The sequence below is a fragment of the Pleurodeles waltl genome, chromosome 7 (genome assembly GCF_031143425.1).
Source record: "Pleurodeles waltl isolate 20211129_DDA chromosome 7, aPleWal1.hap1.20221129, whole genome shotgun sequence".
In the NCBI taxonomy this organism is placed as follows: Eukaryota; Metazoa; Chordata; class Amphibia; order Caudata; family Salamandridae; genus Pleurodeles; species Pleurodeles waltl.
The window spans coordinates 167,262,758-167,286,508 of record NC_090446.1 but is presented as its reverse complement, the minus strand read 5'-3'; the positions used below and the strand labels follow the sequence as shown (position 1 = coordinate 167,286,508).

Here is a 23,751-nt window from a genome sequence, read left to right as displayed (position 1 = left end):
AGCAATTTGCAGTGATAAAGTAATAGAGATTTTGGGAGATAGGCATGAAAAATAGGGGAGGCTGCACTCAAAGTGATGAGGCATGCAGAGGATGGAAAGTAAGGTGAGATTAATTTTACAGAGAGGGCAACAAACAATACTTTTCAGTCAAGGTCATTTTAGGAATATAGCAGAAGAAGGCTTCTTAAAATAGCTACAATCTGAGGATGCAAACCAGTACAAAGAAACAACATTATTTGCTTGCGAGATAGTTTATTGTAGCATTTGTATAGCGCTTGCTACCCCTATGGAGGATACTGAAGCATTTATCCATGTAGCTAGCATGTTACATCATGTGGGACTGTGACTGGATTGTGCGTTTTTGCTTTGAGCCTTTGTGAAACATGTTTCCATGTCATGCCTGATGAGCGCCAGGGTCCAGGTATTCTGCTGGATATGAAGCTTGGTAGTGTGATGAATGAGGAAGTGAGGGTTCTAGTTTGTGGCATGCTGGGGTTAGCTCTGCACATCCCTCAATTGTGCCTGTGATTTTTTGTTTCTGTGCGCAATCCTAATTCCTATAATGTTTGTGGCAGGAAACGTCCCTTCTGTGACCCCATGGATCTGGGAGAGGTAAAACGTGTGGAGAATAAGTGAATTGGGGTCAGAGATCTGCTAGGATGGACTGCATTAGCCCTCCCTTAAATGACTGCCATTATGAACCGTGAATTAATTGCTGTTGGAAGCCATAATAGTCAGTTAATTGCATATTTAGTCGTTGCTATAACAAACCCAGAAGATGGAATTCCAGGTCTAAGATTTGTTTTCACGGGCCGATATGGTTAGTTACACATAGTTTCACTTCCTGGATTTAGAAACAACATTTAAAAGGATAACTGTGTGCAGTGAGAGCCTCTTCTGTTTGGAACACTGCCCTCATACACATGATAGACTTAAGAGAAATTATTTAACTTAGAATAGTAATGAGAATAGGACTTTTTACAATGAATGACTATGAACCACACTTTTTTGTATTGTGTAGTTGATAACTCAGCAATGATTCCAAGAAAGTGCAAAAGTCACCTTTTGGGGGACTGTTTTAGAGAAGCAAACGTATACCGCCTGCCTATCATGTGATCACTATACTCTGAGGTTATGAAGACTTTGGCTTACCCTTTAGCAAGATCAGTCAAGGCACTAAACTCCAAGATGGAAAGAGGAGGCATCAAACCAAATGTGGTATTATCTGAAAGTGCAGAAATCCTTATAGTGAGAAGATTGCAAATGGTCAGCTAATTCAGACAATAAGGTCCAGCCTTCAAAGAAAGGAGTATAAAACTGTCTCACGTAGAAAGGAAAGATCATCAAACAAGAAAACTCAGTGACTGGAAAGAGGGGGATCTTGCACTGGCTGCGAAAGAACTTCTTAATCTCCCATAAAAACCGACAGAGGGGCAGCATAATTCAAGGAGATGAAAGCGTGGTTCTGAAACAGGAGGTGATCTAAAAGTCAGGAGCTTGAATGCTGGTGAGGCCATTTAAGACGCCCTTTGCTGCAAGGATAAGAGTAACACCTGCTAATTACAGAGCTTAGAAACGCAGAAGTAGAGCAATAATCCCTATATGAAAAACTGGTTATTAGTGGTATTCATCCTATAATAGATAACTGCATCACCTTGCAGATGAATGCTGGAACTGAAGTTACCATACAGAGCAAAAGGAATGATGATCAAATTATCCCGGCTACTACATCAAAAATACCACTTATTTGCAGCTGTCTCTTCTCCCATTTTATTTGATTTTTTTCCATGTACACAATTCACAATTTTAGCTTTTTTCCTTTGTGCCCTACACAATCATTGGTACGAAGCATCACCTTTCCCTTGATCCTCCTAACAAAACTGCCTTACTTTTAACACATAAATTGTCATGGTAAAGTGTGATTTTATTAATGAATGAGCCTTTTTGTGGAATCATAAATAATAAAACCTGAAAGTAATTATTAATATTTCATGGTTAACGATTTTAAAGTCATTGCACTGCTTGGAACTTCATATACTTCCAAGTTCAAAATGTTATCATTAAATACATTATGTAGCAAAAAAACAGACACTGTTAGTTAAGCGAGATGACCCTATTTTACACATGTTGACAATAAATAATCATTGTTTAGCACCATGATTTCTACACAGATTCGATGTGGTAACACAATCTGTAAACACTGACCAGCTGTAATTGTTTATAGTACACAAACACATACATGCATATAAGTATTGTTGAAAATGGGTTCTGCCCTCAAATCCAATAGGATATTTTGCTCGGTGTCACCCAGGTTTTTGAATTTGTACTGTGGGTGACTTGCTATCTGACTCTCACATGGTATTTTATGACAATTGGACTGCATATATTTACTACCAGTGTCTGCCTTTTCAGATGAGGATGATGCAATGCAGCTATGGTACGGGGTACTGGGATGGTTATGTGCATATGTGTGCAAACATGTATGTACGTGTGCTGGCTGCATGTGAGAGACTACCATTGTGGGCAGTCTGGTAGCTGCACACAAAGCACGTGGCAGTTTTAAAGTGAAAATTAGACCTGTTAAAATAACTGATTTTAAACCCATTTTACAGGCCTAAACCTTCCTTTTAAAGATTAATAAGTCAACCGTACATAGGTCATATGGCATATAAACAATGAGGGGTGCACTACGGCCCCCCTCAAAGCGTCAGTATGACCGCCTATGTGGCTGTCCCTGCGTGGGCCCTATTACGAGTTTCCCGCTGGGCCGGAAGGCAGAAACAGCGATTCCGTCCACTGGCCCAGCTGGAAACCCACCACAACAATGAAGCCAGATCGTGCGTCAGGTGTGTAATTCGGGCAGTGAAAAGAGTGACAGGGCTCTCCATGGGAGCCCCTGCACTGCATGCAAAGGCTGGCAGAAAGGGGACTCATAATCTTGCAGCACTGCCCTGTTAGATTAGGATCGCCAAGACCGCCACCTGGTGGTGCAGGCAGTTGGACCTTCACTCTGCCATGGTCGTGATGTGGCAGTCGGACCGTGACTTTGGCGGCAGTCTGACCGCCACCACAAATGTGGCCAACTTAAGACCGCCACACTCATAATGAGGACCTGAGTCTTTGATGTTTAAAAGTAGGACACGCAAAAATTAATGCTGAACAAGTCCTTACTGTGAAACATTCCCAGAAGCAATATTCACTGTATGTAGCAATGCTGGCTGCTTCCGTAGTGAAACATTGTGCTACCTTTTTACATTTATTAAATGCTACATTCATATTGGTAGCAGCTACAGAAATGGACTAAGGACTTAGCATGCACCTGACCACCAGGACTATATGGGTCGCACCAAGGCCAGTTGTGATGGCCTCCTTATCCTCCTGTAGGACCAAATGGCGAGTAAGGCTTGGACACTACTGTCTCCCAATTGCTCTGCAAGATGTTTATGAGGCCAGGGGGACCAATGGAGGGCAAAGCAGAGGAGAAGTCTGGGCAGGGAGCCAGTGAACCCAGCTCCATGCACAATGCACCCTTTAGAGGTTAGACGTCCTGGAGGGACTGCTCTATGGGGCCTTGGTCTCACCACTAGGAGCAAAATGATTCAAAGAGCACCAAAATTCTCCCAATTGGGCCTAAGTCACAGCAACTTAAAAATGTTGATCTTTGATCCCCCAATGCAGTGAAGCATGTGAGGCTTTGCCACTATTTCTGAAGATACCCATGGGGTGGATCAGTGCCTCGGGTCAGCAGAAATGTAACTTTTTATTGTAGGGGAGAGGGAGTGCATGTGTCCCCTCCTCAAGAGGCTTATTTCGCCCTGTGGACACATTCCTTTGGGCCCGACACAAAGGTAGTAGGGAGGCCAAACAGGCAGTAACCCACATGTGCCAGCATAAAACAGTGTTGGCTGGGCGAGGAGATAGCTGGGCAGCAGGGGAGTGGTCTCCCCACGATGTCCCAACATTGTCAATGGCTGTGGGTGTCCTAGGTAAGACTGGGCTACCCCTACTGAGGGAAGACAAAAAGGAAAGAAACACAGCACGAGGCCCGCACATAAACAAAGCGACTGAATCTGTTCATTTAATATGCACCCTACAGGCAAGCGGGCACCCATAATGGCATTTGAAGTTTTTGGTTTACATTTCTCTTCTTCCTCTGGTGGCCCAAGTAGGTTTAGGAGCAGCACCAACTATTCTGAAAAATGTTGTGGGGTCACAGCAAGTGCAACAGCCCAGCAGGAGGAATTAATAGAAAGCACTCACCCTATGTCTCCCAGGTCACAGGATACAAGACATAGGGATCCTTAACAATTTTCAAGCATTCCCTGGCTGGAGCTTTTGCTCTACAACTATGGAGTCTGGGAACCCTAGTAGTTGGCCCTATGGTTGCATTTCATTAGGTCTGAGTGTTTAAAAGAGAGACTCTGACACATATTATTTTGATTCACAATGTTTTATTAAAAGTACTTTATTAACGATGACCACTGGTGAACATTGCAGCATTTGTATTACTAATGAATGCCTTGGAATGCCAGTGGCTTTACTGTTGAATTCTCACATATGATTATTGTCTTTCTAGATACATAGAAATCAATGGGTAGTAGTGGTCCCAGTGGGTGCATCTCCTCAAATGTATTCAGAGTTGTGACTTGTTAACAAAAGTCAAGAACAATCTAAATGTACAATAGCATGGTACTGAACAGTAGTGTATGCTTTACTACCCGAAAGCATATGCTGGTGCCCCCAGGGTGACACCATACATGTGATCCTAGAAAAACTGCAGCACTCCTAAAGAGTCCGTAACAGCATAGTCATCCAGATGAGTTCTGTTGTTGTGAAATCGTTTTATTAGTGGTAGAAACATCTTTTTGGCTAGATAAGTATGATTCCACAGCCACAGCCAACACCTGTTTCATCACACTCGTGACTTTATCAAGGCTTACTGCGACAAAAAAAGGTAATGTCGTGAGAGCGACATCATGCATGAAGGTAAGAGCAGCAAAGTGTCTTGTTCTAAATAAGTAAAACTTAATTGTATTAAGAAAATGGTTGATACTCCTGTAGCAATAACTAGTAAAATCCGTGAGAACCAAGAGACCATGATAAGTCAGTTCCCGATGTGTTTGAAAAACATTGCGACATCCTAGAATTGTCCTTATGGATATTGCTATCCCTTAATAAATCCATTAGGCTTGCCTGATATATGGTTTCTCTTTAACAAAGCCACAAGAATTGACATATATGTAGTCACACATTCACAAAAGCAATATGCCTGTAGTATTTGAAATGACACCACCCATTATTGGGATGTTCTATCTGATAGAGGAGGGTTGGTACTGTGATTTTACTGGGGTCAAATGTGATTTCAGAATGTCACCTAAGGTTTTTCCATCTGCCTGATGTATACATGTATACATTAATTTGTACTATTTAGCAGAGTGTTTGTGTGTGTGCATAATAAATACAGTTTTCCTTTACAAACCCACACCACCTCCTCTCAGCAGACCTTGGACTGCTCTGCTTTGCTACCCTCAGACAGTCTAGTGTTACAACTGGCTACTTGGTTCCCAGTAAGGAGGCAATCATAGACCTATTACTTGAGCACAAATCAATGATGTGTTTCACTTCCTATTTCCTAATTCGAGCTTTTTAAAAAATGGATTCTGGGATTAAGTAGCCATTAGGGTCTGAACTAAAGACGCCTCCTATTTAGGATAACAACCCCTTCAACAACAATGAAAAAGCATTGTAGTATGAACTTACCACTGACAGGTTGCATCGGATGCTCACTTTGATTGTACCATGTGAAGTCTATAGAGCACAAAGGTGTTTGAAGGTTCCCAAGACCCAGAAACTACCTCTGATGCCATTCCAGCAACTATATGTGTAAAAGGGCATTCTTACAATTAAAACCAAGTCATAACCCATTGACATTGAGCTAATACAACAAGCTGCAGCTCTTTAAATTTGAAGGCTCAGTAGAGAGGTTAATAATACACTGTTCAAAATAAGGATAACATCCACCCATCCAGCCATCCGTACATGACAATACAGTTATCCATCCACCAATCTGTACAGCGGTGGCCTCAGCTATGGAGGCGGAGCATCGCCCCACCCCCACTAGGAGCTACAAATCTTTAGAAATAAAATGATAATAAACAATGTCTATTATCGTTTTATTTATAAAGGGGCAGAGCCATGGGGAAGACATGGAAGGAGGGGGAGTGCTTTACACTCCCCTCAGTGTGCATGTAATTGTAATTGTATTTATATAGCGCATACTTCCCCTGACGAAGCGTTGAAGCACTTTTGGCGAGTAGCACGCTACTCCGGAACCCAAGAGGAATTAGTGGTGGATTAGTGTAGGGATATGTGAGTGCAGTATTAGTATTAGTATGAGTTAGTTTGAGGAGAGGATATGTGAGTTTGTTAGCTGGATTGACTAAAGTAATGGAGGAATAGAATCTTTTTTCTTCATTTCTTTCTTTATTTCTTTTTTTAATTTGATTTATTTATTGAATTTTATTATTTTTTCTCTAGTAGAGTAGGACTAGAGTAATAAATAAATAGATATGTAAATACATATTAAGGGAATATATGTGAAAGGAATTCAACAATGGATATAATAATATGAGATGTAAAGTTGTATTGTATAAACACAGACTTTCAAGATTTTCAATATTTGATGTTAATTTATAAGTGTACTTTTCTAGCATTCATTTATCTTTTCTCAGTTTTTCATTAGCCAAATGCTTGCTGTTAAAATAGTTAAGATAACATTTGCTTATTGTGAAATAAAAAAGAAAGCAGGGATTCATGAGTATCTAATATAACAACTTATCTAGGAGCTATGCAATGACCCATGAACATGTTAAGTTTAAAATAATATACACATATATATGTATACACATACACATATACGTATACACAAATGCACACACACACACGCATACAGACATATATACATTTAACCATGAGTAAAATACATTTGTTAAACTGGTTTAAAGAGTATGTGTATATTTTATTATTATGAAATAGTAACTATACATATTTCTTAAAGAACTATACATACCTAGAATATACACATAACCAGATTATAAATATTTATCAACACAGTCATATGCAGTTCATTGCTGTTTGGATATGGTGGTTATGAAGGAAAGATACAACTCTTGAGTAGTTTTCTGAAGACAAGATAGTTATTCGTGGATTGTATATTTGGGGGTAATGAATTCCAAAGTTTTGCTGCTTGATGTACCACGTATTGTCTTCTTCATGTATGGTGGGGTTTTAAGGTGGGGTGCCAATCTTGAGCGGAGGTTTCTTTGTTGAATGTATTTGGTTATTTTGTTTCTGATGAAAAGCGGTCCTGTTCCATATATAGCTTTGTGGGAGATACAAAGCAGCTTGAAGGTGGATCTTCTGGCAACCGGTAATCAATGTAGTGCTCTCACGGCAGGGGAGATGTGGGCTTGTGGCTTCATAAGTAATAGCCTGGCTGCTGAGTGTGTGTTCGCCTGGCCAAACACACATTGCGCACTGAGCTCTCTCCAACATGGTACTGGATTGACGGATCGGAGACGGCAGACCCAGGCTCCCAGTCAGCCTGGGAGCACAAAGCCAGGGTGCTCCAGCCAATCCTAATGCTGCTTTCATGCTGCCAGCAGCATGAGAGCAGTGTTAAGATTTGCTGTAGGGCAGGCTACTAGCCTGTGCCTGCAAGTGGAGCCAGAACAGCAGGGAGTTAGGTACGTTTAAAAAAAAAAAGTAATGCTTTCTGTTTTTTTTTGCCCCCGCCACGTGCCACCCCTTTACTGCACAGTGAGCCGCATCTGCATTGCATCCGTATGCTCTTCGTCGTACCCTCAATCGATCTAGCCTCACCGGTCCTTCCATCCATCTCCCCTTCGACTTGTTTGTCTGCCCATCCACCCTTCCATTCAAACACGAATAACAGAAACATCAAAATTATTGCAGAAAATAGCCAAAATAAATGAGAACCTTAGTATGGGTGGAAACATCTAGAGTCAGATTGTGTGATAAGAGAACAGTAGAGGATGAAAATAAATTAGAAAACCAAAACACCAAAACATGAAGAAAGCAGGACAGGCGACAGAGTGCAGCTTTTCAAATAGTCCACAATGTTACCAGTTCTGTTGAAAATATCTCCCGGTTCCAGTCAGTGCTCATTAACCTTTCATGCCGCACAATTGCAGCTATTGCTTTTCACCACAGGAAGCCAATTGAGAAACAGGTTAAAATGGCATCACGGCAGCTGTTAGCTGCAAAATATGACAGGCAGCTGTAAAGCGGAAGGCACGGCCGCTGCACATTTGTAGAATGCATGAAAAGATGCCATAAGATCTTTATAATAGGATGTTACTTTAATGTCATTCTCTTGACAGGTGAAGATAGAGGGGTTAGAAGTCCAGTGAAAAGCACATTATAATCTGCTGATTTACTAGAAGCTAAACCTGGTCCTTTTAAGCAGTGAGGGCTGATAGCTTCAGCTATAAATAATTAACTTCTTCTGACACTTATTTGTTTAATGAGTGATTTATTCCTCCGTGTTGCATGCAATTCAGAATTACAATTAAGGGAGATTCCATTTATGAACCATTTCAAAATTAACACATTTCTCAGAAGAGGAAGCAAAATGACTCGATAAATTATTATTTTGTGTGCAGGGAGACAGAACCAAAAACTTTGACTAGAAAGCCTGTCTGCCAAACTAATGGCCGCATAGTGGCGACCACCCCGAGAAAAGGCTGGTGGAGAACGAGGTCGTAATCTGCAGGGCAGCGCTGCATGCAGTGCTGCCATGGCGGATTATGACCTCCACCCGTCGGGATAAACGATACCGGCGGAGATGACGGAACTCTGGCAGTCTGACCGCTAGGGTCTTAATGTGGTGTTCGGTCCACCACAGCAGCGGCAGACCTGACCGCCACTGCGAGGCTGGCGGTCTTAAGATCCCCCAGCCTTGTAATGAGGCTCAGTTTACATTCTTGCAATTTCTGTAGATATGTGTCTTTGTGCAGAATCTTAAAGTACGCTGCCAGTAGCGAGCTTGGTCGGAAGTCAAAAGCAGCCCTGGCAAAAATTTTCAAACCATCTTCCTCCCTTCCCCTTTCTTATTTTCTATTACCAGAAGTGTCCCTTGTGTCACAGGACAAAGCAACATGGTGGATACTGTCATTCACCCTTGTAAGTCCAGGACAAAAGATACTGCTTTCAGTCAAGTGTTTTCAAGCTATCCCTTCTGTAGACTTGACTCAACAGTTTTTTTTAAAGTCCATTCTTCTCAATGAATTTGAGAAACAAAGGAACATATTATGCATCATACATTCTTTTCAGTCATCTAATTTGTTGTAAAGTAGGTCAATGAACAGAAGTCCAGCATGAACCTTCTGTTCAGTCCTTATGATGTAAGCCTTACAAAAGCACAATCCATGAGTATAGCGGGTGTAAGGTAAAGGGGGTAGGGATAGGTGAACGGAACAATTTCCCACTGCAAAACTGTTAAACTCTCAGCCTACAGGTCTTTGTTTAACATTCCTAGTAGTGGTTGGAACTCAACTCTACCTCATATAAACTCTTCCCTTACCTTTAGAAATGCCCAGCTATCCCAGCCCAGTTGGCTAGGAAAACTAAACAAAGGTCAAGAGAAATTAATTAAATCATACATCTGCACAAGGTGGACTCCATCCCACGTCCCACCTACCACACCTGCTGATTCTACCCAGAAATTCCTCAGCCTTGGTCCATAACCTATCTATCAGTATTCCCCGAGGTAGTCAAGTTTTGAAGTCCATACTCAACAGGTTTATTGACAGCAAACAGTCAAGGCGCTGCTTAGTTTTAAAATCAGCTTGTGAAGGGTTTTATTGCCTATGGCTAACTATGATGATGCTATATGAACTATTCAATATGTATTGCATTGCCTGTTGCTTTGAGTTATTTTTCATCCAGTCAAAGTCTATTGATACATTTCTCAAGCCAAGGGTTCTATTTCACATGTATTGTGCTCCATTTTAATTACAAAGGCCATGTTTCGTAAGGAGGCTACTCAGATATGCTTCTTACGCCACACCCCTTTTAGAGCCCATCACCATTTGCATCAAGCACCAGCCACGACCCAGTGCTGAAAGATAGTCAACAAGGCATAGCCTTAGGGGAATGTGCGTCTTTGACACATATATTTTCATGCTCATTACAAAAGAGTGGGAAGGGGAGGAGTGTGACAAAGGAGTGTGGGATACAGTAAGATAGAACACCCTGAGAAAAACTTGGACAAAATAAATTTAAAGTGGAATCTGTGTCAGGAGGCATTGTGGTCTTCATGGCAATAGGGCTGCATCATTCAGGTTCCTTTTGAAAGACATCTCAAAATTGGACATAATTTGCCTGTATCAGTGTGTTCCAATGCTAAATAACAGGGTTACACATTTCACGTGAATCTATCAGAAGCATGTGATTAAGCTGAGATTGATAACTTCACCTCACCAGGCTGGGACAGTACCAGGATTGCAGTCTGAAGCACTTTTACAGATGGTGAATTTCCCCATGTAGCACAGCACAGATTGTAACCTACCTCTTACATAACGGGGAAATATTACATTATTTGGGTGGAGTAGTAAAACAGCCTTGTGATACATTTCTGTTATGGATGGCACTATTTCCTCTGCCTTTTTAGTTCGTCTTACCATTAGTTAAGGTCCAGCAACATCGAATGGTGGCCTCAGGCACGACCTTCACTAAATGGTAAGTACAGAGTTTAGGGGTGCGGTAAATTTAGGGTTCATGGATGAGTGGAGATTAGAGGTGCTGAGAAGTTTTTAGTGTTCAGAGATGGATGGAGCTTAGGGGAGCTTAGGGGAGGAGAGGAGTTTTTCAGGTTTAGGGATGGGTGTAGCTTAAGGGTAGATAGGGGTTTTAAGTGACAAAGATGGGGTGGTGAAGTATTTTAAGAGTTATGGCTAGCTGAACTTTAGGGAAGGTGATGGGTTTTTAGAGGTCAGGCATGGTGGCTTTTAAGGGTATGGAGGAGCTTTTAGGGTTTGGGAATGGGTACATTTTAGGAACGGTATGGGGGTTTTAGGGCTCATGGATGGGTGAAGCGTAGTGGCGGCAACAGCTTTTTAGGGGTCAGGGATTGGGTACATTTAGTGTTTGTGAGGATTTTTTAGTAGCCAGGGATGAGGAATTACATTCTTAATTGGCAGTTCATAAGCTACGTTGCTTTTAGGGTCTGTTGCAAATGAACTAACAGTGTGAGGTTCGTACAGCATGACTAAGAGGGAAAAAAAGCAAATTTAGCCCACAACCATATCCATTGCAGACGTAGAAGATACTAATCTAAAATAAACTGCATTTCTACATGAACAGTGTCAAGTGGTCTAGTTACCTTCAAGCTCTTGGCCATTGTTACTATTTACATTCTCACTGGCTTGAGTATTTGCTGTAATACAAAAATCAGCTTAGAACACCAGGCAGCATCACACAACTGTCACGATGTCCCAGTTGGAATAGAATTTTACACCTTGGTCTCAGAAAAAACAGCTCACATCTCCTTCATATATATAAAGTACCAGGATAAAAGAAGAAGATACATGTCTGTGTAAGTCTTCTTTTTATTCATGCATTCATTGATGCAAATGGGAGTGTCTTCTATTCCAAGCTTAAGCTGAAACATGTCTGCATTTTTGGAGTTTGAGGCAGGAATCTTGCTGCTTCTTCTGTTAACCAAGCTGCACAGATTGCACTGCAAGAGATACTAATTGTGGTATTCATCAAGGGTTTTATGGGCCCTCGTGCGGTGCTCTGCAGCCTATGACTTTCATAATGGTAAAAAGATCCATGCAATACTTTGCTCCATTTTGTGCTACACAAGCATTAATTGTTTACAGGCCCACATTTTTAAGTCATAGAACCATCTCTCCCCTGTTACCTAAGATACATTATTGAAGGTAAAATATCATTACCTTAAGAATCTTGATTTGCTACGCAAAATCCAGGGATTTACTATTAGTTCCAGCTGCCAACTAATATGGTAAAGTAATGAAAGCTGCCAGTAGTAAGATCACTCATAATTAAAGTAAATATATAACCCTAGCTGTAAAAAGTGTACCTTTCACGGACAGGTATGGTGCCCTTGCACCACAAAACAAAACTTTGGCATTATTGTAGCATTTTTTTGTACTAAGCCTCATCTACGTTGCAAGAGACAGCAGCTACCAACGGTTTTTAGGTTGAGCGCAAAAGTGCTCCGGCCTGTTGTAATCTATCTATCGGCTTTTAACCACGCCCACCACACGCCCATCACTATCACTGGTTCATGTGCTTCCCTTTCAAAAATCCTTTGTTATCATTGGTACATGATTTACGTTTGTCCCTTCTTGGGTCAGTTTTGTTACTGAATTGGCCATCGACCCTGTTAAATGGATAATTGCACGTTTGCCGATATGTTTGACTGCGAGCAAATTTCTTTTTCCTTTTGTGTCTCTCCTTCGCGCTCATGCTCATGGTGGCCGTGGTGCTTTGAATCGGTTTTACTTTTCATTTTCAATTGATGTGGCAAGAAATGGTAATATTTGCTGGGTGTAAATTCTACACATGAAGTTACTGTTGCTGTACACTGTACTGTACAGTAACACTCATCAGCACCACGCAAGTATGAGTTAACTGTGCGGACAATGAATTACTGTGCGGTACTGTGTATGAAATTTATAGTTTGGGCGGAGCAAAAGTACAATGGAGCTGGTTCCGAGGCTCAGGTGCTGTTGCAGCTGAAACCTCACTTGATTTTACGAGCTGGAATTTTCCAGGCTGTAAAATTGGGTCCAGTGTTCCAGCTACCTGGAAACTGGCTCGTAGGCACAACGGGCAAACTATGATCAGGCAGCGTGGAATTTCTTCCACATAAAAATTCTGCTTTTCTCAACTCATAATCAGGGCATTGGTGGTATGCTTAATTTTTGTGGTGCTTGGTGGTGTACTGTCTTTAGCAACCACCATTTTAGACCAGCTGTACTGAGATTGTTCTTTATGTTGTGGTCACCCAAATATTCGTTTTTTTGTTTTACAAATTGTATTCTTAATGGCACAAATGCTATGGCTTTATTTTATGTCTAGTTACACCTTAATACATCTATAAGACCATTATTTGTGTTTCTTACAAATGAATTATAAAACAATCAAAAAAGAAAATGCCTATCATTCTCATTAGTTGTTGTCATTCAGTTCAGAGTTTTTAATTAATACTTTAAATATGAACATCTGTAACAAGGTGGTTTGCATACATGCTTATTTTCAAAATGTCATACATCATCACCTGCCATATATTTCGTTCATCAATATTTTAAACATTAACAATGTTCAGAAATGTACTTGTTTATTCTGTTCACATTTCTAGAGGTTTTTCCACACTCAATGTGCAGCATAATGTAATGATTTTATGCAAACCTCCATGTACTGCAGAGGTTTGCACAGTGACATCTGACTGAAATACACAGTTCTCTTTCTAAGTGCAGTACTTTTTCATGGATACATTTTATTTGCAGTTTCAATTGTAAATTCATCTAGACTGCTGTTAATATCCCCTTTAAAAACACATCACCTGACCTAATCTTGCAGAAACATGCGTGGAATAAAAAGATTATTACCTGTAAAAATAGTTTTGCAAATTGAAAAGCTTCTATATTCACATGTCTACATTATGCCGCTATCCAGAAGGTGTTTTATCTGTTTGTTTTTCTAATGTGTAGGTTTTCACTGTTGATTGCTATGATGGTGCCTTGCCTTGCGTTTCGAGGCAGACTGCTGATCAGATAGACCCACGGTTGACTTATGCTGCTTCAGGTTAGACAAACACACAAATCCCTTGAGGACAGTCAAGCATCTACACTCGTGAACGCCCGTGTTTACTTGATGCCTTAGTCAAGAAACGTTTCCTTTCTGCCATATCTGCGGATTTAACATTGTTTGAACGTTCTTCCCTGGCTAAAGGCACATTTCTCGAATGGATGGCTACATAATCGAGGTGAATCTTTGATTCATGACTTGGGGACCCCCAGAGCAGTTTTCCTCTATTTTTCAGTATTTGGCTTAGCTTTGAACACAGCCCTCACCCTTCTGCCTTATGGCCATGGGAAAGCAGCCATAAAGTGCTTAGCCTTTGCTCATCGGTCAAGGACATTTTTCAAAAGGAGTTTTGCCAGAACCTAAACAGTGTTGTCTCCCTCCACAAGGACTTTGAAAATAAGTATTAAACAGAGAGAAAACCATAATGTCTACAATCATTATCCCACTTTGACGTGCTGTAGTTGATGACTGCAAGAAACAATTATCCTTTTGATGTGGTTGTTTAGGGTTGAGCGTGCAAGTGCTCTAGCCTGCTCTAATCTCTCTGTGGGCTTCTAACCACACCCAACGCACGCCCATCAGTTTCGTTGGTTCATGGGCTTGCCTTTTAAAAATCACTTGATTTTATTTGTGAAAGGCATACATACGTCATGGCTTTTCTGGTGTTTAGCCCTCCTCGAGCGCGCTGGTAAACTACTGAAAGCAAACGAGGCTCTGTGTTTGTGGGATGGCTTCAGGGTTACTTTTTCTCCTTATTTCCTACGCAGCGCGATATCTCTGAGCAGTAGTTGAGTGCTTTGCATGATATCAACCCTGTTTTGTGATAGTTGCACTCTTGCTGATACATTTGACTGTGAGCGAACTTCTGTTTCCTTTTGTGTGCTCCTTCACGCTCACGGCTTGATGCTTTAAATTGCCTCGCTTATGTAAAACTGTATTACTTTTCATTTTCATTTTATGTGGCAATAAAAGTCCAGTTAGGTCTTTACAACACTAAAAGCTCAAATCGAGCAAATGCGAGACAAATTGCATTGCAAATCCTTGCTTTAAAGTTGGTGTTGTAACAAATGCAGCTGCAACATTTCAATCTATGTTTTTGGTAGGCAAAAGCATACAACCTCAAGAAAAAATTAACCAGCCTTCAGTGCCCGACGATGTGAAATCCTGGTTTTTGTTTTTGGCCCTAGTCTCACACTAATCTAGTGTATGCAATGAGGCCTATATTTGTTCCTCAACATAACTGAGGTACTAGAGCTGTCTAGTGACCTGAAGAGGCATGTCAACCAGGCCCATATTTCAATGACAGTAGACTACTGCCAAAGTCATTGGTTAGTCCATAGAGCAGTGATGAGGGTACTGTGCTTTGTGAATTCATAGTTGAGATCAGACATTTGTATCTTTGTCACAACAGCGGAGGTCTACTGGCCCATTTGTGAAAAGTTTCACTTATATGCACCAACCCAGATGCTAATGCTAACATCCAGAGTGTATGTTGTGCATGTTTGTGACCTACATGGTATATGGCTTGTGTGTATGATGGAGTCAGAGTAAAGAAGGCCTGTGTGATCTGTTTTGGATGCTCCTGGCCTGTCCTAGTGCACAAGGTGGAGATTAGGTTGTTTGCAGAGATACTGGAAGTGTGTTGCTGGCAGGGGCGGTTCCTCCATAAGGGTGTCCCACCCACCCCCACCAGCAGCAGAAGCTGCAATGCTTTCACCACAAAGGAATAATTCCTTCATGGTGAAAGGGGCTGGGCATAGGGGATGACAGTCTCAGAGGGGAGTGCACAGAGCACTCAACCTCAGAGCGCATGCGTGCTAGGGAGCAATCTATTCCTGAGCCTTAATCAAGCTATAACAATTATTCCAACAGGGAGCAACTGACTGCACTATGAGGGATGAGATTCCAGGTGAGAATAAGAAAATGGGTCGATGCTTAGACAGCTTGAGTGCCAAGGGCACTGAATTACTTCGGATCACTATTGCATGTGTGATAAGTAGTTTTAATGTGCATCAAAGTACATTTCTTCTTGAAAGCAAAGTACTATGTTGGGCAATCAGTTACTGTGCTGCTGTGTGATTGTTGAATTCTGAGCTTGAGCACCCACATCCTGAGAAGCCTGGGAATGCTTAAAGAGCTACCATGTGAATTAAATGCTGAAGGGACTGTACTTTGGCGAGGTTTGCACAGCTGTAGAAGGTCAGGCATCGGGACATCAGGGCCAAGTGACTTCAACATCCACTGATTCAGCCCAATAACCCCTGCTTTACCCTGTAGCCCCAGAAGTGTATTTGACAAGACTACATGGCATCACTCTTCACTCTTTCTGTGCTATTTTGACAGACGTATTCAAATTCAACTCAAAAATTATTCTACGAAAATCTGGGTATTCACCTCCATGACGACTCCTAACTGAAGATCATATTTATTAACTTCTTGTGGGCCCATTAATATGGTACTGGCACGGTCAATGGTTTCCCATTCATAGCCAACACACGGATTATGAGAGGAATTGAAGCTAAATGTTTCAAACTATACTCTTTGCACTAGAGTTTTCTTATGTTCACATCTGAGGCCATTTTCAAGAAGTGCATGTTGTGAAAGTCTGTCAAAACTGCATTTAAAGGAGTCAATATTATGACTTGATATTTGCTTATGCGTAAAAACAAGTTATTCAATGGAAAAGCCCAGACAGCCGAGCACGGTGTTTATATGCGCGTAATGGAAGAGAAAGTTGGAAAAAATGCAAGAACTGTCAAAATTCTATTCCTCTGTGGCAAAGGAATAAAATCTCTCGAGACAAGTTTGTATATTATTTTGGCAATACCAAATTGCCAACTAACTAAAAAAATGTTTACTGGACACATGGCTCTAAAACTGAAAATTGCAAACTGCTCACTGAATTCCTTCATGATACATGTATTCAAATTACTTGTAAGCCATACAGCGTGCATTAATTAATGGAGATTATGTATGCAAAATGATCTTGGTAATCAATTGAACAGATCAAATAATATTTGACTGAAAATAAATAAATCAGGGATTATGGAAACAAGGTTTCTGAAAGTCGGAAAATATGTGTTAACTGACCTTTATCTGCGATGCATATGCCTTGTTTGTTTGCAGTTATCATCTGCACGTACAATAAAGATCTTCAGGTATTCTCTTGAAAGGCTTTGTGAAATCGACCTTTTATTTGTGTTATACAAACATATACCTTTTGTACAACAAGGCCTGGAAGTACACTTGCTAACTCTTTTTCGTCTTTTTATTCTGTCTCCAAGGGCAAAATACATTTCCCTAGAGATGCCTCTTCCCCTACGCTCTCGCTTATTTTTAAAAGTGTTTGGGGGCTAGGGGTAGCATTCATCTTCCCATCCTGGAAAAACATTATTCCAGCCTTTAGTAGGAGTAAATCTGTGGCTTTTTGTGAAGGTGCCTGAGGTGGATTTGTGAAAATCCCCAATAGTATACATTTGTTTTGCGCTCATAATTTTACAAAGCTCTTTGCAGTCCTGAAGGGTCCACTCACCACCCCTGGGGAGTGGGCGTTACTAATATGAAAATCTTCCTGTGAGCAAATCCATGTAAAAGTAGGAAACTTTCTTTCCTGAATTAGAAAAGGAGTTCTAGGCCTTGAATAGGGTATTTTGCCGATCAATTTTATTTACATCTAAACATTGCTCTGACAGTAGACTTCAATAACTTTTTAACTTCAGTGGTACTAAGGTAGAGCACCATATATGGACAGAAACGAACAGTTCTTAATTTGAGCCAGTGGTCGCAGGTGGGGGTCCATGGCACTCAGTTATGGCAGGCGGTTTTATTTTTCGTCGTCATACTTTGACTCAGAGCTAAGAGAGACAAAAAATAACAACAACAAAAAGAACAGAAGAGAAAGAGAAACAAGGAAAAACAGTGGCAAAGAATTATAGGAGGAAAGAAAAATAAACCGGAAGAGTGGGATAACGGGTAAGAGAGTGGGTGAAAGAGACATGAAGTGAAATCAAGAATACGCGGCCGTGGGCTCCAGCACCTCTGATGTTCGATAGCACCCGCCGCGGGCTTTTGAGCAAAGAATTTGTGCCCTATCACCTATTTATTTACAAAGTAAGACACAGGAGGCTAATCGAGCTTTACAAAAGGATGACATCAGAACGCCGTGAAGCGATCGGCCGCTTCATCTACCTCAGGGCAATGGCCTTGTAATGATTCACGTTGCCTGGCAACCGCCTGCAATCAAGTTAAGAGCTACCACAGCCTCATCGTGAGCCCTTTGGCTTGGCTGTAGGCATGAAGTGAAAGCTGCTTGATACCGTGCGCGCGCGGAGGCATGCTCAGCCCGCCCTTTGACCCCAGCCTCACCTGCCCCAGTTGCTCGCACGCCGTCTGGTACTCAGCTTGCTGGCAGAGGTCTTTGACACGTTGGTACTTAGGGAGAAAATTCTCTTCCTGGTAGTCTACCTTTTCACCTTCCTTCTTATGCAGCAATTTACTGGAAAACAATAGTCACAGCAAAAATAAATTTGAGTCCATTCACACCCTTTCTGCCACAGTCTTACTTTTCTATTAAATGGCAATAGAGTTGAAGCCCATCAGAATTTCTTTGTTTTGTTTCATTTTCTCCTGTTGGGAGTGTTTGGTCAGAGCAACGAGCAGAAATTCAATTTCGCTGTAGGCAAGGTTACCAACAATTCAGAGAAAGAAAGTTTTCAATTTTTTGATCAATTTAGCACACAAATGGATCGTGTTCTCTAAAATAAACGCAGGCTGTTCATGGAAGGGGATTATCCTTACGTGAAATTTAAGGAATTTTGAGCAGCACAGTACTGCATGAAAATCTGCTCCAGTGCACTTCACAAATTGAAATAAAAAATGCACAGCACATGATGCCATTGGCCGAGCTTGTTCTTAAAAAGTGTTGTAGAGCATCACCAGGTGATGTCCTATGGTGCAAAAGTGAGCCAATGGTCCCTTGCGTGAGATTTGTACCCAAAGTACACCCTCCAGTCTAAATAACAGTGTAAGGCTTATCACCCAAAGCTAAGCAGTGTACACTGTGTAATTTTCATGCACGTGCATATCATATGTACGATTAAAATACAAAAAAATGTATTAGAATCTAATTTTTTACCCTCGCTCCACAAGGAATGATTCTCGCCACACCTTCAACTTTTTCTGTAAATGAAATCTGGAAAAGAAATAAAAAAATATATAATTTGCCTGTAACAATAGGTCTAAATGTATTGTTTACAATGTTTTCATACCCATTTTGCTTTAGAATATTATCTGTACCAACATATGGAATTGCATTGTAGGACCTGTCTGTTCATTCTTCTATGTGTGTCGTTGTCGTCTGTCTATCTCTCTATCTATCTATCTATCTATCTATCTATCTATCTATCTATCTATCTATCTATCTATCTATCTATCTATCTATCTATCTTTTGTTGGAACTCATTTTATCAACCTATAAGGGAAAAAGTTGCATTTCTGCAGGTACAAATATCCTGCAGCTATTTGCACCGACTGAGCAATAGATAAGCGATGGAAATATTAAGGCACAACTAGCAAATATATTATCTTTTTATTCATAATTTGAAAGGCAGAATTGAAGACTTCAAGTAACATTGTAAACAATATTAAAAAGCATTTCAATTTGACATTTTAGGTGGCAACTATATCTACCCAAATAAGACCTCTTACGCCTTTTAAGCAATTCATTGTTCTGAAGTGCTTTCACTCATATGATTTTCTTCTATCCAGAATATAACCTACTCACTTGAGTAGTGAAGAAGAATAGCAGGAATGTATTCAACACGTAAGTGAAGTTCAATCATACTGAGAGTTATGTGTTAAGCAATGGACTATTTGAAACTTTGAGGTGATTTGCTTTTTAACAAACTTCTGAAGATATTTTATTCCTTATAATACATGGTCAAACCACAAGCCTTCCCATAAACTGCAAGGTCTCTCACATGAAAGAGATAGAAAGATTGCAGGCATGAAGACTAAAAGTAGAATATGTAGTGCAAAATTAAACATACTGAAAAGCATTTAGTAATTTGTTGCGAAACTATATCAGAATGAGTGTAATATAAGCCAGATTAAAAACATGCTGTGGCCCAGAATGTGTAGAAACATGGGGAGAAATGCTGTCTTTCCAGGTATGACCAACAGCATGCAAAAAATAAACGTTACGATAAATATCTGTTAATTTTAGAAAAAGCAGATCAAAAGACCAAAACTGGTTCTCATTAATGTTGTTTAAACTGAAGCTGTGATTATGCTCTGAGACCTGCCTTTACCTTTGAAGGTGGCTCAGACAATAGGCATTACACATCTCTAAAATACGGAAATCAGAGGAAATGCAGGCTCCCATGTGATACAGATAGAATTTGATATATGCCTAGACAAATTCAGAGTATATAGGCAATGCAGAGGCAAATCAACATCACAGTTATCGACGGATCTGTGATGTGCTCTAAAAATGCCCTTCTTCCCAGCATTTTACAGTAACCGGCATCTTCATTTACAAGTTATTTGATGGTCAACTACCTGTTGACTGGTCTTTCTGTGTCGAGTAGTTTTAGAATCGATTTACCATCCATGTCAGCAGGAATATCCAAGCCAGCAATGTCCAGCATAGTAGGGGCAAGATCAATATTTAACACAATGTGAGGATTCCTAAAAAAACACAGAAAATGTACAGATTTAAGTTGGGAGTATGTTGATAATATTTTCAGAGTTCAGTAAATTTTAGCTTTTTGAAAACACCCTTTCATTTGAATAAGCCCTCCTTACTGTTTCTCATCCCACTCACACCTTCCCATCTCACCGTGTTTCCCCATCTCACCAAGACAGGGAAGTATTGAAGATAGTCCAATGATATGATACCAGAATATCGCTATCAGAATATCGTCTGAACTAAATATTGTTTACACAAGTATTGCTTTACTGGAGTTAACAGAAAGTCTAAATACATTTTTGTTAACTATATTTCGGACACAATATTTGTGCCTGATGATATTTCTTAAGATGGTAATCTGACCAGCAACCTAGTCCAGAGCCATTTGACCTAATCACATGACTGGATTATAGATCTGAGCAACAAACACTAGCAATTTATTATGTGGGAGAATGAAGAGGGAATTCATAATATTGGTCCTGTCAGATCAGAGATTCCAAACAAAGATTTGAAAGCAGCATGATTTATCTTTGGGTTGAACCATGATCGCCTAAATAAGCCTATGTTCTTGCACTTCTCCACCCGGTTCACTATCATTAATGAACAGGAGGGGTAAGAGTTCAGTATAGCCAGATAACCAGGGCCACTGACATTATGATTGTGCAGCCACGGCTAATGTCGCATAGCTGTAAGTTTGCCGCATTGCCACATAATACACCATCTGCTGCATAATTTGCAGATTTCACCAAAAAACTATTTGGTTTTTATCTCAAATGGTTCAAAAGTTACTAAACACACAATGACACATGTTGGTGCACACTGGAAGGCCCATTGAAAAGGCCCTTTCTGTAGCTTGTTGCAGTCATTGGGTGTTAAACTAATGCTAATGAGGTCGAACTAAAGCCCAAGCAGTGGTCCGCAGTTTAAAAATGACAAAACAGTGAAGTAATACTATCACAAAATTTGCCACATAATGATGCGTAGTTTGCCTTTTCTTGCCACATGTCACTCCACCTTGCCGCATAATTTGACCCTCCTCTGCCGCATAATTCTAGTGACCCTGAATATAGCTAATATTTTAAGGGTTTGCAATATCTTGGGCATTGTTATGCTATTTTGCAAAACATTGTGAACCCATTTCACAAAACTATTTTTGGACGTGGGCTTACATTTACAGCTAAACGTGTCTCCATTTATACACACCATAAAAGAACACCATGCAGATTTAAATGCTTTTACTACTACACAGTTTAACGTCTTACGCACAACGACACCATAGTTACACCAAGGAGGTAACGGGAAGTGGGCGGCTCAAGGCATGGTGTGAGAGTATGCGGGTGCCAACAAACGTGTGCATTTGTGGCCATTCACAAACTCATTGTCAATTCTTTCCCACTCTGTAAAGTGGTTGGAGCTTTGCTTCTGCAAATGACTGGAGCAAATTTCCTTCGATGATAGGAAGAGGAATGGGATGCCCCCTAAATTATATGTCATATACAGGATGAGTTTCTCCAGAAGGAAACGTTTTTCCAGCTGGAAAAAGAGAAAACAAAATGTAAAATTGCACAGCGGGGTACGGGAATGTTTAAAAAAATCCCATGTCATTTTTGGAGTACTTTTTCAGTAGTAGAGCTATGAGACTAACGCTGTTTTCTATGTACACACAAAGACCAGAAAGAAAGTGAACACAAACCAGAAGCATAGCTTTTATTAGTGCAAACAGTGGAGTGAGGCCGAGACACAAGCCTGGGAGGGTCTCACTGCACTCCAAGTATGGCTGCCTGGAGAGTGGGGTTAATATTTATCTTGCTTGCAGTGGATCCATGTCATGCTGACTACATCATGAAAATGAACTTTGACCATGCGTTTGACAAACAGAATATTAGCCACAAATATCAACTATTTAATAGATATATTTGCCTGATTTGAGCCACACTATTAACAAAGAGTCTTATTTTGTGTAAGAATTCTGCAACAAAATGAGGCTCTAGGGGCACATGTAACTGAACAATGCTGACTTCTGTATAAAAAATAACACACTGTGAAAAATGCTTTAAATTCGTCGTCATGCTATGTATACATTTCCTAAAATGCTCTTAGCTCTGAAAATGTGCAATTCTCTGTGACTCATTTTCACAGCGTCACAACATCAGTGTTCGTTAAAGTAAATTTACAGTGTGGTGATGATTACCCGGATTACTAACCATTACTCCAAGTCCTACTCTTTGCTGTCACAGTACCTATATGTGACGACAACCCACCCATGATGGGAATCTAGCAAACTTAAACCCTTCAATTCCATGGAATATCCTATTAAATCCTATTAAAGGCTTCTCCCATACTTCCTATAAATCCGAGTAAATCCTTGCCTGTAGCTCAGATGGCACCTAACCCCAAAAGGAAGGGTGGGGGCATCAGAGGGCTGTGACGAGACTCATGAAGTTTAATAGTAAAAAGTCTCCTCCATCTTCCTTGTCACAGTCCTTAATCGTGAAGACATGGCAAAGAAAACAGCAAGTGCCTTTGAGAAACAAAACAAGGAGCCAATGAGTACAATGCACACTGGAAACACATTTAGTGCAGCACAAAGGCCAACAAAAAACCCAGACGACACGGACAAGCAGGGGGCAATAGTGATGGAAAATCAAGAAGTGGAAAGAGCAGATGAATCAGCAGAAGTCATTGCGGCACTGATGGAAGAGGCCTGAATGGAGGCAGAGGAAACATTCTGCCAATAAGGTGTACAAAAGATTAGGTGAAGTCCGTGTAACAGCCCTACCAATATCCAAGAGAGACACGCTTTTGATGGACATGATGAGGCAGCCACCTACAATATAGATATACTCTGTACTGCAAAACTAGGGATCCCACAGATGACTTGTATGTCAAGAGATTGGCTAGAAGTATGCACCCAGTGACGGTGGACACAGAAAACGTAACCTTAGGATATCCGAAACCAAGTCATGTTTGCCTCCGAGTGTCTATGGAGGGAATGGGCAGTTTATAGCTGTCTAGGCACCCTTTGGATCCTAAATTAAATATTGGCCTGCCTTTCTCCCCTTATCTTGTTATCCCTTGGTGTTTGGATTTGAGAGCAGGAAGCAGAGTGTACACGCTGCATGTGAATAGGGCCAGACAGAAAGTCCCTATTATCCTGAACATTCTGGGAAGACATGAGGATGCAGAACACAGTCTGTGGAAGT

The 23,751-nt window shown here is 40.7% G+C and overlaps 1 protein-coding gene across 4 annotated transcripts in view; it reads right to left on the bottom strand.

Moving 5' to 3' along the window:
• SULF2 (sulfatase 2) overlaps positions 1–23,751 on the bottom strand; it is a 417,412-nt gene that overhangs the window by 137,843 nt on the left and 255,818 nt on the right. For all 4 annotated transcript variants that reach the window (XM_069243448.1, XM_069243449.1, XM_069243452.1 and 1 more), the window contains exons 8-10: positions 20,419–20,547; positions 18,995–19,051; positions 18,226–18,355 (exon numbers count right to left, since the gene is read on the bottom strand). In XM_069243448.1, coding sequence (XP_069099549.1) covers positions 18,226–18,355; positions 18,995–19,051; positions 20,419–20,547 — 316 coding nt within the window. The remainder of the gene's footprint in view (positions 1–18,225; positions 18,356–18,994; positions 19,052–20,418; positions 20,548–23,751) is intronic.